Genomic DNA, 14,395 nt, shown 5'->3' with positions numbered 1-14,395 from the left:
CAGCAAAGAGTGATTTCAAATAGTGACTCTCAGCTTCCTTACAATGAACCCACTGATCTACCAAAAGGGCCAGTCAAACAGGTCGAAATTAAAGTTATAATTTGAACTATCTGATAATATTCAGGGAAAGCTCACCCAAAGCAGACAATAACAATTTTTAGATTCCAAAAACATGAATTTCTGCCACATAAAACTACCAGTAAGAAAAAAAATCTTTGCTAAGAGCGTCTGTGTAAAAAATTAGTATTATTTACCCAATATTAAAGACGTGATGTGCTTGGTAGTTAAAGTACATCTAGATTTAGTTCTTTCTATATGAAGACTAACTCAAAGGATGAAAACTAAGACAAAAGCTAGAATCACCACTGAGGAATTGACAAAACTGAGAATGTTTTCAACTAGGGATAAAAGATCTTGGCATAGATATAAGCATACAGATTGCATATTTATGAATTCCTTTCTCTTATACTAGAATCAAGAACTGTTTATGTTGAAGAGTTATAAATACAAGTTAAAAGAGAAAGACAACACTCTTCCCATAGAAAAGGTAATGCTGAGCCTCTTGGGAAATGGGCTGCTAACAGTGATTCTAAATATCAGTAAGCAATTAAGAATGTGGCTGAAGCATAGAGCTGCAAAAGAAACATAGCCCACAGGATGCTCACTTGACTTGTACACAGGTGTCCTATAAAAGTGTAGTACCATTACTTAAGTATAAAGGAAATAAAAGCTTAGGAAGTCATCTAAGGATAAGAATGGGGTCATGAATGAAACACAAAAATATATGTGGAACATTCCTAAGCCTGTGCTTTGTTTTTTCCATGAACAATGGAAGACACTTTCCATTTCAGAAATGTCTGCAGAGTAAATGGCTATCTTTAAGAAGCTATTTGGGATGTCTTACTATTTCATTATCCTTTAAAAATTCAAGGTGCTCTGGACTCCAGATCCATGAAAGAAATACTAGTCTATGTGACATGTGAATTAAGCAAAGTGCATACCTATGTATAATCATTATAACCAAAGCACTGACCTGCAATACCACCCTCTCCACGCCCCTAAACAATCAAAAGTCAAAAGCAAGCAATCTATATGACCCCATGCATACTTAGTCTAATCTGGTTATTATTCTCTGCTACATTAGAGATCTAAGGAAAGCAGAGCTCAACTTAAAATGGCAATGTTTCAGCCATCTCTACCCATCCCAAAGAAACCCATGTTTAATACAGTATCCTCCCCCACTATGTTGGCCTTAATCAAGGAGAAGGTAGGTCTGAACTTACCTGACATTGATTAGATACTGAGCCAGGCTGATGCTGGCAGCAGATCCAGTGATGGTAACCTGCCTATCAGTAGATCCTTCCACTGGGTTCGCAATTTTGATCTGCGCCCCAGACATCTGACGGATCTCATTGATTTTGGCGCCTTGACGCCCGATTATGCAGCCAATCAACTTTAGGAACAAAGTAAACAAACAAAAAACAAATTAAGGGTTGAATAGCTACAAAAGAACACCACATACCAACTGATCTCTACAATCTGTAATTTGTGCCTGTAAACCACCATTACCTGTTAGATTCCTATCAAAACAATAGGTCCTACTTTAGTTCCTGAACTATGCTTGTGACTGATTATATATAAGGCATAGCAAACTCCAACTCCTAAGACCTTCCCTTAGCTTTTTAGTCTATCTCTACAGTATTGACACCAAAGACAATTCAGAATCAAAGTAATAAGATGGCTACAAATAAATAAAAGTGCCTTAAATGTTGGGCAGTCAAGATGCTTAAATTCATCCTGCTATCATCTTATGCAAGAATTTCAAAAGCATTTGCCTTGGGACGATACTACATTTTCACTATTCAGCATATGATTATTTAACATCTAAAGTGTAGCTATTAAGAAACTGAATTTACTTTTATTTTATTATCATCCTAACAGCCACATGTAACTAACCAATGACTTTCATGTTGGACACAGCAGATCTCACATTAATTCAATGATCACCCCACCCAGTCCACAAAATTTCAGATGTTTTAGGGAAGAAAAGCCAGGAATGGTGGCACACACCTTTGACCCCAGCACTCAGGAGGCAGAGGGAGGTGACTGTGAGATTGAGGCCAGTCTGGTCTACAGGGAGACTCCATCTCAAACAAAACAAAAAATTTCTACCTGAATAAGCAAAGTAAAGAAAACTCCAGCAAAATTGTTATCAATATAATTAACTGTGCCAATTTCCCCTAACAAGGTTTTTCTCAGCATTTTACATACTTTACACTTACATCGTTTGGAATGGTGAGTTCATGAGAAGTAGTCTGAGCAGATGCATCCAAACCTGCTAAAAAACAGAAAAGAGCAAGAAAGTTCAATGCACAGCATTCAAAACTCACAATGATTTGCATATTAAACTAACAGAAAGAAATTAAACTGGAAACCAAGCATTGGCTGTTGGGATTCATCACTAACTTTGAAGCCTCCAATGAGGAAAGAGGGGAAAGGAGTATAGAAATAATGCCGGAAAGGTTCTTCTGTACAATCAGAAGAGCTGACTTCATGCCATTTCCTGCAAAGCCCAGCCTATTAGGGGTATGGAGATAAATAAGGAGCAAAGGAGTGTGGCATCCTCAAACAGGACCAAAATCTAAGCATCAAATACCCCTTTTCTGAATAAGATCACTGCTGTGTCCCAAATTTTCTCTCACCCACTGCTCACTAGTGCCAATTTCGTGCCTCTTCCTGGGTATCAAAAGACTTTTGGCACACATGTAGAGCTGCTTTTATTATATCTCTATCAGATTAACACCCTTCACTTCTATCCCCCTAACCTAGACCAGATGAAATGGCAAATCAGGTTAAGGCGAGTTTATTTTTTCAAATTTCTGTCTTTTTCTCTAATTATTCTGGCTTTTTAGTTTTTCAAAGAAAAAAAGGAAAAGAAAAAAAGAAAATTCCATCACAAACACCCCTACCCATCCATGATAACACCAGGATTGGACCAAGCCAGCTGGTTAACCCTCAACAGTTCTAGTCCTGCTCTCAACTGCATTTTTAGAAGGTGTTTGGCCAGATCCATCAAGGGACCCTCGGGGGCACCAGGCCCACCCCTTTGCTCTCTCAGCTCCTCTCTGCCATGTGCATGTTGCTGGTATGGTTCATGGGCAGTGAAACAAGACTCCCACCAGTTTATTAATATAACAGTAGAATACTACAGATTTTTTTTTTTTTAATCATTACCCCAATAGCCTTTCACCTCTGGAGAGCTGGATTCAATGCCTGTTAAGATACAAGTGAAAATGAGTTTGGTGGTCTCATCCTAACCCTATCGGACAAGTTATTCCTTATACAGAAAAAAAAAAAAAAAAGCCCAAAAACAAAAACAAAAAACAAAAATATACTATACAATTTGGCACAAATGGATTGTCTCTACCCAAGTTTTGTGAATACCTGGTGGAGATAAAGGGGGTGCTGATCAGATCAAGGGGGGCAACTATCAGGGTGGGTTAAAGAAATATCAGCCTACCCTTTGCCTGACAAGCATCCCCAAAACTCACCCCAAACCTTCCAGGGCCTTTTTTTTTTTTAACAATAACTCACCCCAAATGAAAATCACGTTAACACATTACCTCCTTGGGTTTAGCCACAGTAGGCCAAGCTTAAACCAGCAGGATGCTGGATAATGAAGTTCGTTTTAAACAGTTGTCAAGCTGAGACCTTGGGACTGGCCTCTGTCTTGCACTACACCTTACAGAAATAAACACTGAGGTATCCATACCACTGAATCCGGTGTTGCCATGCGTCATGGGAAAATGAGACTGTTGCATTGCCAACTGGTGCAGCTTGGTCAACTGTAAGAAGGAACAGGAGAAACCAGTATTAGAAGAGTGACACAGCCAGGGCTCAATGACATTCAGATGAAAATGCACACATAGCTCCTGATTTCTAAAGTTGACTTTACTATTCCAACCATAAAAGGGTAAGGATGGGGCTTACAGTACAATCCAGAGGACAGCAGAGTATGATGGGTAAGGATGAGAAATAGAAAGGATGTCAAAATACAAGAATGAATGCACTGTGAGTATGTGAAAAGGAAAGCAACAGCACCTGCCCAACAACCGTCCCCTGTGGGCTTTTTAATGAAGGTGTTTGCAGCCATTGCAACAGTTGCCCCAGGGACAAGCACAGACAGGCTAGGTAAACAAACTGCAGTGGTGCTAGGGAAAACACACCATGCATGGTTCCACCAATACTGGGGAAAGGGAAGGAGATGAGGAGGGCAGGGAAACTGCAAGGAGGAGAGAAGTTAACAAGAAACCAAACTGGGCTTAGTCCCCAACAGCAACTTTTTATAACTATCTTATTCATAACAGATATGTTACTGTCCTGGCTGGTGGTAAAATAATTCCTTTTCAGGCCTACTTCCTACTTCTCCCTGGGGCCTACCACTAATCAAGAACCAAACTCAACTTTCCAAATCTAATGCTCGGGATCTGAAAAGGTCAGTAAGATCAAAGACACATGTGAGGGAAAAAGGAAAAAAAAAAAAGTCCTTTAGTCTAAATACCAGTATCTTTAAATAGGAGGATTTTAGTGGAAAGGAATGCTGGAGTGGAATTTCAATTTCAGCTTTCTATCCCTTCTTGTGTAAATAAACCTCAATGCTTTTTGTCACCTCAGATTAAAGAGTACCCAAAGACAAACCCAACCTCCCTCTTACCCAGATATACTCCATTAAAGGAAGCATACTTCATTGTCAATTTGACCTGTGCCAAGATATTAATAGTGTACCATGGAATACTTCTGTTTCAGACAGAGTCCTCTGAAACACGGGGAAAGAAACTAATAATCTGGTAGATTATAATTTCTAGACGTTATGTTTAAAAGCAAACAAGATGATATTATGTGGTTCACTTTTTAAGGGAAACAACACCCAAATGTTTAAGACCCAACTCACTTCTGTCTACTTAGGAGAAAGAAGTCAAGACAATTTTTGATGGAGAGGGAGCTTTTCAAAACAAGAAGTGAAAACAAAACTTACATCTGGCTGTGGAATGGCATACTGTCCTTGAATGGTATAGGCCTACAAAAGGAGGAAAACAGTTCCTATTAAAAACCAATCACGGACAGCCACCCAATGGGAGGGGGAGGGGAGGACAGGGGACAGATTTCAACTAGCCAGGAAGCCAGAGTCCAACTCAAGAATGGAGAGCCAGGGATCGAGGCAGTAAGTGGACTCTCACAAATGGTCAGACCTGAGTTGGCCTTCTTTGAACCCTAAATACAATGATTTTAATCCAGCGTTCCTTTAAGAAGGGTACACAAGTTCCCTTTCATCAAAGTAAAATATACGTGTCTAACTAATGAAGCTGTGGAAAGTTAAACAATGCCTGGATTGACCAAGTGCCCCCCTCCCCATATATAACACAGCCTAGAAGGGAAAATGGTCTTTTCCCTAACTCCCAAACCCTTCTACTAGTCATGGTGCTCTGAGTGATTTGTCACTGCACAAACCTGCATGGCATGTATCCAAACATTTCCCTTTCCCTAACTTATTCTACTCTACAGCTGGCTAAATACCTAAAGTACACTGGAAGCTAGTTGTGTCTCTAACACTAGGGAGGACCATATTTTAGGAGGGTGGGGCAACAGACTCACTGTACTAAATCCTGCTTTCTCCCACCTCCCCTACATAAAATAAAGCACTTGCAGCTCCCACTATGCCCTCCTCCCCCCACACCATAACCTCCCAAAAAGGAAACTGGGTCTTCAGGGCAATGGGGGAGGGAGGACAAGGAAGAAAGGAAAAAGAAAAAAAGAGGGAAGGGAAGGAAAGAATTGCTGGTTATTTAATAAGATGTGAAATTTCTCACATCACAGTGGCCAGTACTCCCAAAAGTACACCCAGGTAGGGGTGGGAGGGTGAATATGGGACGGGAGGAGTGGGAGAGGGAAAAGAGGGGTTGAACAAAAAAAATTTTTTTTAAAAAGTTGATGTTACCATCTGGTGGGCTACGCGGCCTGTGTGAAATGAGGTGGGGGGGTCAGTCCAGGTCCCCGTGGACAGGTGGTGTCCACAGCACAAAAATCACCAGCGCCACTGGCCCCCCTTGTGTTGGCAGTCTCGGCTGAGGCGGAAGGATTGAGTGAGCCTTGGAGACTGAACATCCCCTCTCACCTCTAGAGGTGGTCCCTCCAGGTCAGGGTTGAGGCACATGGACGGGGTGGTGTGGGGAAAGCTCGCACTGTCGCTGCCTGTGCTGTACCTGTCCTGTGGATAAATAGAGGATTTCAGTCTCCAGGGCTGTCAATCCGGCACCTTGTCACCAGCATGAAATTCACACAAAAAAAGTTGTTTATTTTTTTTTCCTTTAAAAGGAGCTCACAACACAGATTTAAAACGAGCTGTAATCAGTGAATTTAAAAAATAAAAAATAAAAAAGTAAAAAAAAAAAAAAAAAAGTTACCTGGTGGCAGATTTGACACTGCACAATTTGGGTTATTTTCATTAAGATGGGTAAGGCAACAGAGCTGATGATGCCAGCTTCTGGTCACTGTAGGATTAGGTTGAACGCCTACAGAGCCCACTTTGCCACAAATGAACAAAAGACACAGTTCCATCTGTGGACATTGTATGAATTGGTCCGTTTAAAAAGGCCCGTGGCTGCAAGCTTTTAGAGGGTTGTTAACTGAATAAAAAAGGAGGGAGGGAAAGGAAGCAAAGAGGTATGAAGGGGAAGAGGGGCAGGGAAAGTCAAGGAATCTGTAAGTAGAGAGGACTGGTGACACAGCATGGGACTTCCTGGGAGAATCCACAAGAGCAGGAACCTGGAGTTCCATGGGAAAAGTGATAGAACTCCTAGGGCTAACCTGTTCCCCTCAACTGCTGAGTCTGTGCTTATCCTGCCCAACTATTCAGACTATTCAAAGTCCTTTGACAAGCCAGTTCATAGACTGCAATACTAAAACTAAGTTCTAACAGTCTCAAGATAACACTGAAACACCAAAGCCCCAGCAAGACCTGAATTTGTTCAATTATGAAAATTCAGTAAAATGTAAATGAGATGAACTCCCATTCCCAAGTTGATGATCACCCCCAATGGCTTTCAGACCAAATATAAATAGATACAACTAGTTAAATATAGATGGTTTCTTAGGCCACTCCCAAGTGGGAAAGGCACTTTAAAGGAATACATCTATAGCTACCAAAATTAAGGTGACTATTTCAATTGAATTTCAGTTAAATAAAAAAATGGTTTACCTATTACTACTCAAATACTAACCACCAAAACACTACTACCATGGTACTTATCAATGCTCTTCTCATACAACTAACTCCAGAATAAACCATGTCAAAAATAAATGTGTTTAGGCTAGTGAGGAAGGAGTAGAAGCACCAAGAGAGTGCTTTAGTGTTCTTAATTCTAACACCAAAGCCAATATGCTCTCCCCAACCTATTCTGGTCTGCTCAACTCTTACCCCAGCTGATTTCAGTTATGCCATGAGGGTTCAAACCAGTGTTTCAGGTTAAGAGCCTGGGGGACAACACACTGGAGTTTGGGAGTGGTGGGGTAGGAGTAGGGGAGGTGAGGTGGTGGGAAGGGAAAGTTTGTAGGTCACTCCAAGTTCAGGAACACTGTCCTCCCTTTGGAGACCAGCATCCAGAATCTGCAGAGGTCCAAGTCTTTGCTATCTTTACTCAGACCTCTACCACTCCATACATACAAAAGCATGAATGGGGTGGGGATAGGTAGAGAATTAGTAGCACTGAAACAATTTAACTCTTCTAACCCAACCCGCCTTAAATTACCAAATAAATTATTCTTCTGAGTGCCTACAAAACTTCCATTGCCTACTAAAAATTAAATAAAGCCTTATTATTCAAGACTTTTTCAGTACAAAACAAACAAAAAAAACTAAAAAAACTAAAAGCAGGTCAAACTATGGTCAGAGTACAGGTTTTAGCAAGCATGCAAAGTAGCTTGATATGCTGCTAGCAAAGTTGATATTGCAAATGTAATCTTTGTTCATTCTAACCCACCAATAAGAATATTCTTACCTGACCACCTGCAAAGATGACTGGAGAACTCGAGGGCTTGGGCCGGTACGGGATGGTCACGCCCTTCGGGGGGGACTGGGAGAGAGTCAGAGGGGAAAAAAACAAAAAGAGATAAGGTTTCAAAGCTGCTTCAGCTGTGTGGCTATAGCACACACAGGTCATTTAAATCAAAAATTATTATTTCCATCCCTTCACCTATCAAGTTACACAAGGTTATATCTAATCTCACATATCTCCAGTCATTTGCTTTTAAAGCAATAAGAAAGCCCACAGACTACATGGATCACATCAATTCTCACCAAAGCAGACGTCCTACAATAATTTTAGGTATGATTTTCACACTTTGTAAAATAAATTTAATTAACACACAAATCCCTCTATGTATATGTAAACTTTAATTGGCAATTTTTAACCCTTCACATTTTGATGTAAATGGAAATAAAGCCAAAGTTGGAAATAATGTTCCCAAATGTTATGGATATTGTACCAAAGATACTGTCTTGTTTCAAGACCCAATCAAGACCTTTCCTAAATTCTTACTTCGAAATTGCACTTTTTCTCTCATTGTTTATTTTTTCATCTTTCTTTTTGAGACAGGGTCTCCCTGTAGCCCCAACTGGACAGAACTTGCTATGCAGACCAGACTGGTCTTGAATTCACAATGATCTGCCTGCCTCTGACTCCCAATTGCTGCAATTAAAGACATGTGCCACCATGCCCAGCTTCTTTCCTGATTCTTAGGGGACCAATTTCATAACTCCAAAAAGCTTTAATTTCCCTTAATTTTGCCTTTTTCCCAACAGCATGTAGGACTTTATAATTCATTACAAAACACTACTATTGATATTTTTTTCTGTGACATGGAACTATCATTTTGAATATACCTTACTTCAAAATGAGAAGTGCAAAACCATATCAAGGTCAACCTAACGAAAATATGGCAACCCAAGCCTAATACCATTTAAGAACCCAAAGTCCTTATAGTCTATCTTCTCCACCCACTCTGCTACAATCCTCTCAACCAAGGGACTACTACTGCTTAACAGATTCTAGTTTTGCTCAGACTATGAGAAAGTCAAAGTTGGAAGAAGGAAAATATGAACTGAAGGAAGCTTTCCCCACCCCCACTGGCAGCCTCTTAACAGCTTCACCTAATTCTAGTCTAACTAAATATAGATCAGTTCCTCTGTCCCCAGAATCACCCTCCACCACCACCAGCATAAGCCTGAGGGCTTACCTCCAACATGACCACGCAGATCTGTTTGACACACTCAATGATCGATTGCGGAATGCCAGCAATAGTGATAGCCCGCTCAGTTGAGTTGGGGAGCATATCCCCTGCCACTTGGACCTGAGCCCCTGTACTCTTTAGGGGAAAAATTAAAAGTCAGAGAACTCATTTTCTTCAATTCTTCACAGCAGTAACTTTAGTGAACAGTAACTCCAAAACTCATTAGATAGCTAACTTATTTCCCCCTTTCTCATTTTCCATGGTGGAGAATGGCTTTAATCCCAGCACTCAGGAGGCAGGGACATGCAGATCTCAGCAAGTTGGAGGCCAGCCTGGTCTACACAGCACGTTCCAGGCCACCTGGGGCTACAGGGATACCCTGTATCAAAAAAAAAATAATAATAATAAATCAAAAAGGACAAGAAGAAATTCACATAGCAGACTAAATTTAACCTGCTCTCAAGAAAAAGGCCCTTACAATTTTTTTCTCAGATGATAGTTTTGGGGGCCAAACAAACTCCTCATGAATACCATCCTCTTTTCATTCTCCCCGTTTTATTTATTTTTGGTCTTTTTGAGACAGGGTCTCCTTTGTAGCCATAGGCCGACCTGGAACTTACTATGTAGACCAAGATGGCTTCGATTTCAGAGAAGCCCGACTCTACCTCTTTTCATTCTCTTATTGAGCACACACACACACACAAACACACACACACAAACAAGCCGATTCTGCGTAACAGACACCATTCCAAGTATTTGTAATACATTAACAAAATCAAGATCTCAGGCATTTGAGAAGCTGAGACAGGAGGATCATTTCACATGTTTCTGGCCAGCCTAGGACACAGAGATACTATCTCAAAAAACTGATATGGCTCAGCAAATTAAGAGTACTGGCTATACTCCCAGAGAACCAGGGATCAATTCCCAGCACCCACCTGGTGGCTAACAACCTTCCGTTAGAACTCCAGTTCCAGGGGATCCAATCCCTCCTGACCTCTGCAAGGCACTGCATGCCACGGGTGCACTTATACACATGCGGGCAATACACTAATGCACATAAAAAACTAAAAACCGGGGCTGTAAAGATGGCTCAGCGGTTAAGAACACTGGTTGTTCTTGCAGAAGACCCATGTTCAAATCCAAGCACCCATATGGCAGCTAACAACCGTCGGTAATTCCAGTCCCAGGAGATCTGACAGCCTCTTCTGACCTCTGTGCATATTGCAGGATACAGGTGCACTTACGTACATGCAGGCAATACACATACACATAAAACAAAAATAATAGGCGCTGGAGATATGGCTCAGCAGTTAAGAACATAGGTTGTTCTTGCGGAAGACCAAGATTCAAATCCCAGAACCCACATGGCAGCTAACAACTGTCCTTAACTCCAGTCCCAGGGGATCTGACAGCCTCTTCTGACCTCTGCGAACATTGCACGACATGGGTGCACTTACCTACACGCAGGCAATACACAAATACCCATAAAATTTTAAAAATAAATAAAAATTTTAAAAAGAGAGACAGAATGTTCTTTCAATAAATCTTTATGAAAAATTAGAATCAGCACTGGCTGAAAGAATGGAGTAAATGTTAGGTTTGTGAAAAGACCAGGACCACTGGAGACCACTCTGAGGGGAGAAAAGAAGAAATTTATTGGGATGGATGAGCTGTTGGACTGCTCCCACGGGAGAAAGGGAGCAGCATTTTCTTGTCACAGCAGGCTGAATTCTATAGTTTTTCTTTTGTGGGCGGGGGTGATGGGACCGTTGCAGGTAGGGTGGGGAATGAGTCAGTAGCAGGTGCCTTGGTGTGGGGCAGTTTCAGTTAGTTGTTTTACATGCCTTTAATCCCAGCACTCGAGAGGCAGAGGCAGGCAGATCTCTGTGAGTTCAAGGCCAGCCTGATCTACAAAGTGAGTTCCAGGTCTGCTGGGGCTACAGGGAGACCCTGTCTCAAAAAGACCAAAAAATAAATAAAATTTAAAAAAAAAACAAAAACTGAAAACCAAAACCAATAGACACCCCCCCTAAAAAAAACACTGCATACAACATTTATAATAGGCTCCTAAAACTCCCAACTAGCATCCCTTTAGGGACTATTTAAGTTTCACTGCATGATTGTAATCCTCCAGATGTAACTAAGGATGCATAATTCAACAGGGGCGTGGTAGCACTAGTCTCTAATTCTAGCAATTCCGAGGTAAAGGTAGAAGGATTGTTCAAGGCCAGCCTACTATATACAGGAAATTTGAGGCCAGCCTGGAGCACATCAAACTGTCTCAAAAAAAAGCATAATTCAAAGTAACTACCATCATTAAAAAGAGAATTACTACCTCCCAATATATATATTTTCACCTTTCTCTTAGATACTTAAGTTTGGCTAATATTACCAGTATTAAGTAACTTCTTTTTTTTTCAATATTTGTTTGTTTATTTATTTATTTGCTTACTTAATTTATTTACTTACTTACTTAACTTACTTACTTACTTACTTACTTACTTAGGTCTTTTTGAAACAGGGTCTCCCTGTAGCCCTAGCTGTCCTGAACTACGTGGACCAGGCTAGCCTTGAACTCAGAGATCCACCTTGCCTCTGCTGGGATTAAAGGTGTGCGCCACCACACCCGGCTATTTTTATTTTTTTAATGTGTATGCGTGCATTGCCTGCATGTACTTAAGTGCACCCGTGTTGTGCAGTCCCCAAGGACAGAAGAGGCTGTCAGATCCCCTTGAACTGGAATTACAGACAGTTGTTAGCTGCAAGTGGGTGCTGGGATTCGAACCCGGGTCTTCTGCAACAACCAGTGTTCTTAACCTCTGAGCCATCTCTCCAACCCCATAAATTTTTTAAAAAATATTACTTTTATTTTTTATGTGTATGAGTGCACTGCCTGCATGTATGTGAGTGCACCCGTGTCGTGCAATGCCACAGAGGTCAGAAGAGGGCTTCAGATTCCTCTGGAACTGTAGTTAAGGATGGTTTGTAGCCACTATGTGGGTGCTGGGAATCGAGCTCGGGTCCTCTGCAAGAGCAGTCAGTGCTCTTAACTGCTGAGCATCTCTCCAGCCCTCTAAGTAAATTCTTTAGATATGAAAAACACCATGGAAAAGTTGATGAATGAAAACGAAAGACACTGTCTTTAGGCAGACCTGTGAGTTCAAGGCCAGCCTGGTCTACATAGTGAGTTTTAGGACAGCTGGGTCTACAGGGAAACCCCGTATTAAAAAATAAAAGAAAAAAAAAAAAAAAAGGGAAACGGAAGGGGACCATTGAGAAATATCCCTGTGAGAGAACACCTACCTAGCATTCATGAGACTCTGGGCACCAATCTTACGCACCACAAAATTTAAATCTAGGAATTGTGTTTAAAAAAAAAAAAAATCAGCCAGGTATGGTGGCCAGGAGATGGCTCAGTGGTTAAGAGCTCTCACAGAAGACCAGGGTTTGGTTACCAGCACCCACATGACAGGTCATAGGTCATAACTATCTGTAATTCCAGTTACAGTGGCCTCTACAGGCAACAAGCATACATGTGGTGCATACATGCAGGCAAAGCACTCACCCATAAAATAAAAACATATAAATCCTTTAGAAAATACAACCAATTTATAATACTTTAATTCCAGTATTGTTATATATACGTGATCGTGGAGGAAGAAGGGTGGTAAGAGACTGAAGCCAGGGTCTAACATGTGCAACTTTTTTTTTTTTTTTTTTGGTCTAATGTCCAACTTTTTTCATTTTTGGTCTCTTTTGAGACAGGGTCTCCCTACAGCCCAGCCCCAGCTGTCCTGAAACTCAGGTCGTAGACCAGGCTGACCTTAAACTCAAGAGATCTGCCTGCCTCTGTCTCCTGAATGCTGTGATTAAAGGCTTAATTTCTAATTTTTTAAAATGGGATCTCCTAAATTACCCCAGCTGGCCTTGAACTTATTCTGTAGCACAGGCAGGCCTTGAACTTACAGCCTTCCTGACTCTAGCTCCTAAACAGTTGAGATTACAGATCTGAGCTACCAAGCCCAGTTTAAAACTTTCCACCCACTGAGTGCCTTTAATTCCAACACTCAGAAGTAGGTGGATCTCAGGCAGTTATAGGCTACCCTGGTCTACAGAGTTTCAAGCCAGCCAGAGCTACATGAGAGTCTATCTCTAAATAAATAAATAAATAAACAACAGACATTTGAAATATTTCTAAAAGGAGCACAAAAGTCACCAACCTCTCTTATTTCCTTGATCTTGCAACCTCCTTTTCCAATGAGAGAGCCACACTGACTAGCAGGAACCACCAGTCGTAAGGTAACCGGGGGTCTACTGGCAGCTGTGCTATTGGTCATAGAGCTGCTAATATCCTACAAAAAAGACAACTGGTCAGAACACCAAAAGGATAAATATAAGCATGCATACGCACACAACACACACACACAAACCCATTAAATTCCAAAAAAGAACCACTTACTCTTACTTTATAGGGCTCTCATATCACAACTATAGTTTTAACAATTCTGACCAAACCTAAGTGATGTTTAAAACTTCTGAGCCTCGTGTGGTGGTACGTGCCATATAATCTCAGCACTCATGAAGAAAAACAGTAAGATCCAAAGTTACATGTCAGGATAAGCTACAAACTCAAACCATGCTCCCCATCCTCCCAAATAAAGAGGACTGTGGAATTTTCTTATTAGAATGCTTTCCCTGGATCTGGATCCCCAGTAGCAATACAGGGAGAAAAATTAACCCCAGAAGTAGTCACAGAATTATCTTTCTTCACTCCAAGAGAAAGTACTTGGTATGGAAAAAAACAATTATTTAACATAAAAGTAAGAATTGTCTTTTGGGGCTGAAGAACTGGCTCACCTAATTGTACTGCAGTTCTTTTGACCTCCACAGGCACAGCACAACACAGGTGCACTTACCTACATGCAGGCAATAAACATAAAATTTTAAAAAGAATTCTTTTGGGCCAGGCATAGTGGCATATGCCTTTAATCCTAGCACTTTGGAGGCAGAAGCAGATCCCTGTGGGATCAAGGCTAGCCTGGTCTACACAGTGAGTACCAGGTCAGTTGAGGTCAGAGAGAGCCTTTAAAAAGGAGGCTCAGCAAAA

The 14,395-nt window shown here is 41.1% G+C and overlaps 1 protein-coding gene across 21 annotated transcripts in view; it reads right to left on the bottom strand.

The window, feature by feature from the left end:
* Pcbp2 (poly(rC) binding protein 2) overlaps positions 1-14,395 on the bottom strand; it is a 26,098-nt gene that overhangs the window by 6,031 nt on the left and 5,672 nt on the right. For 3 of the 21 annotated variants that reach the window (XM_008838694.3, XM_008838645.3, XM_008838655.3), the window contains exons 6-14: positions 13,509-13,640; positions 9,292-9,420; positions 8,055-8,141; positions 6,173-6,265; positions 5,036-5,077; positions 3,773-3,845; positions 3,235-3,273; positions 2,283-2,338; positions 1,284-1,453 (exon numbers count right to left, since the gene is read on the bottom strand). In XM_008838694.3, coding sequence (XP_008836916.1) covers positions 1,284-1,453; positions 2,283-2,338; positions 3,235-3,273; positions 3,773-3,845; positions 5,036-5,077; positions 6,173-6,265; positions 8,055-8,141; positions 9,292-9,420; positions 13,509-13,640 — 821 coding nt within the window. The remainder of the gene's footprint in view (positions 1-1,283; positions 1,454-2,282; positions 2,339-3,234; positions 3,274-3,772; positions 3,846-5,035; positions 5,078-6,172; positions 6,266-8,054; positions 8,142-9,291; positions 9,421-13,508; positions 13,641-14,395) is intronic. The other 18 variants (XM_017799589.2, XM_017799578.2, XM_008838702.3 and 15 more) reach the window with 12 other exon arrangements.

This window comes from Nannospalax galili, unplaced genomic scaffold (assembly GCF_000622305.1).
Source record: "Nannospalax galili isolate Female #2095 unplaced genomic scaffold, S.galili_v1.0 scaffold251, whole genome shotgun sequence".
Lineage (NCBI taxonomy): Eukaryota > Metazoa > Chordata > Mammalia > Rodentia > Spalacidae > Nannospalax > Nannospalax galili.
Note: the sequence above shows the minus strand (reverse complement) of the source record. Positions and strands in the feature narration are given on the sequence as shown.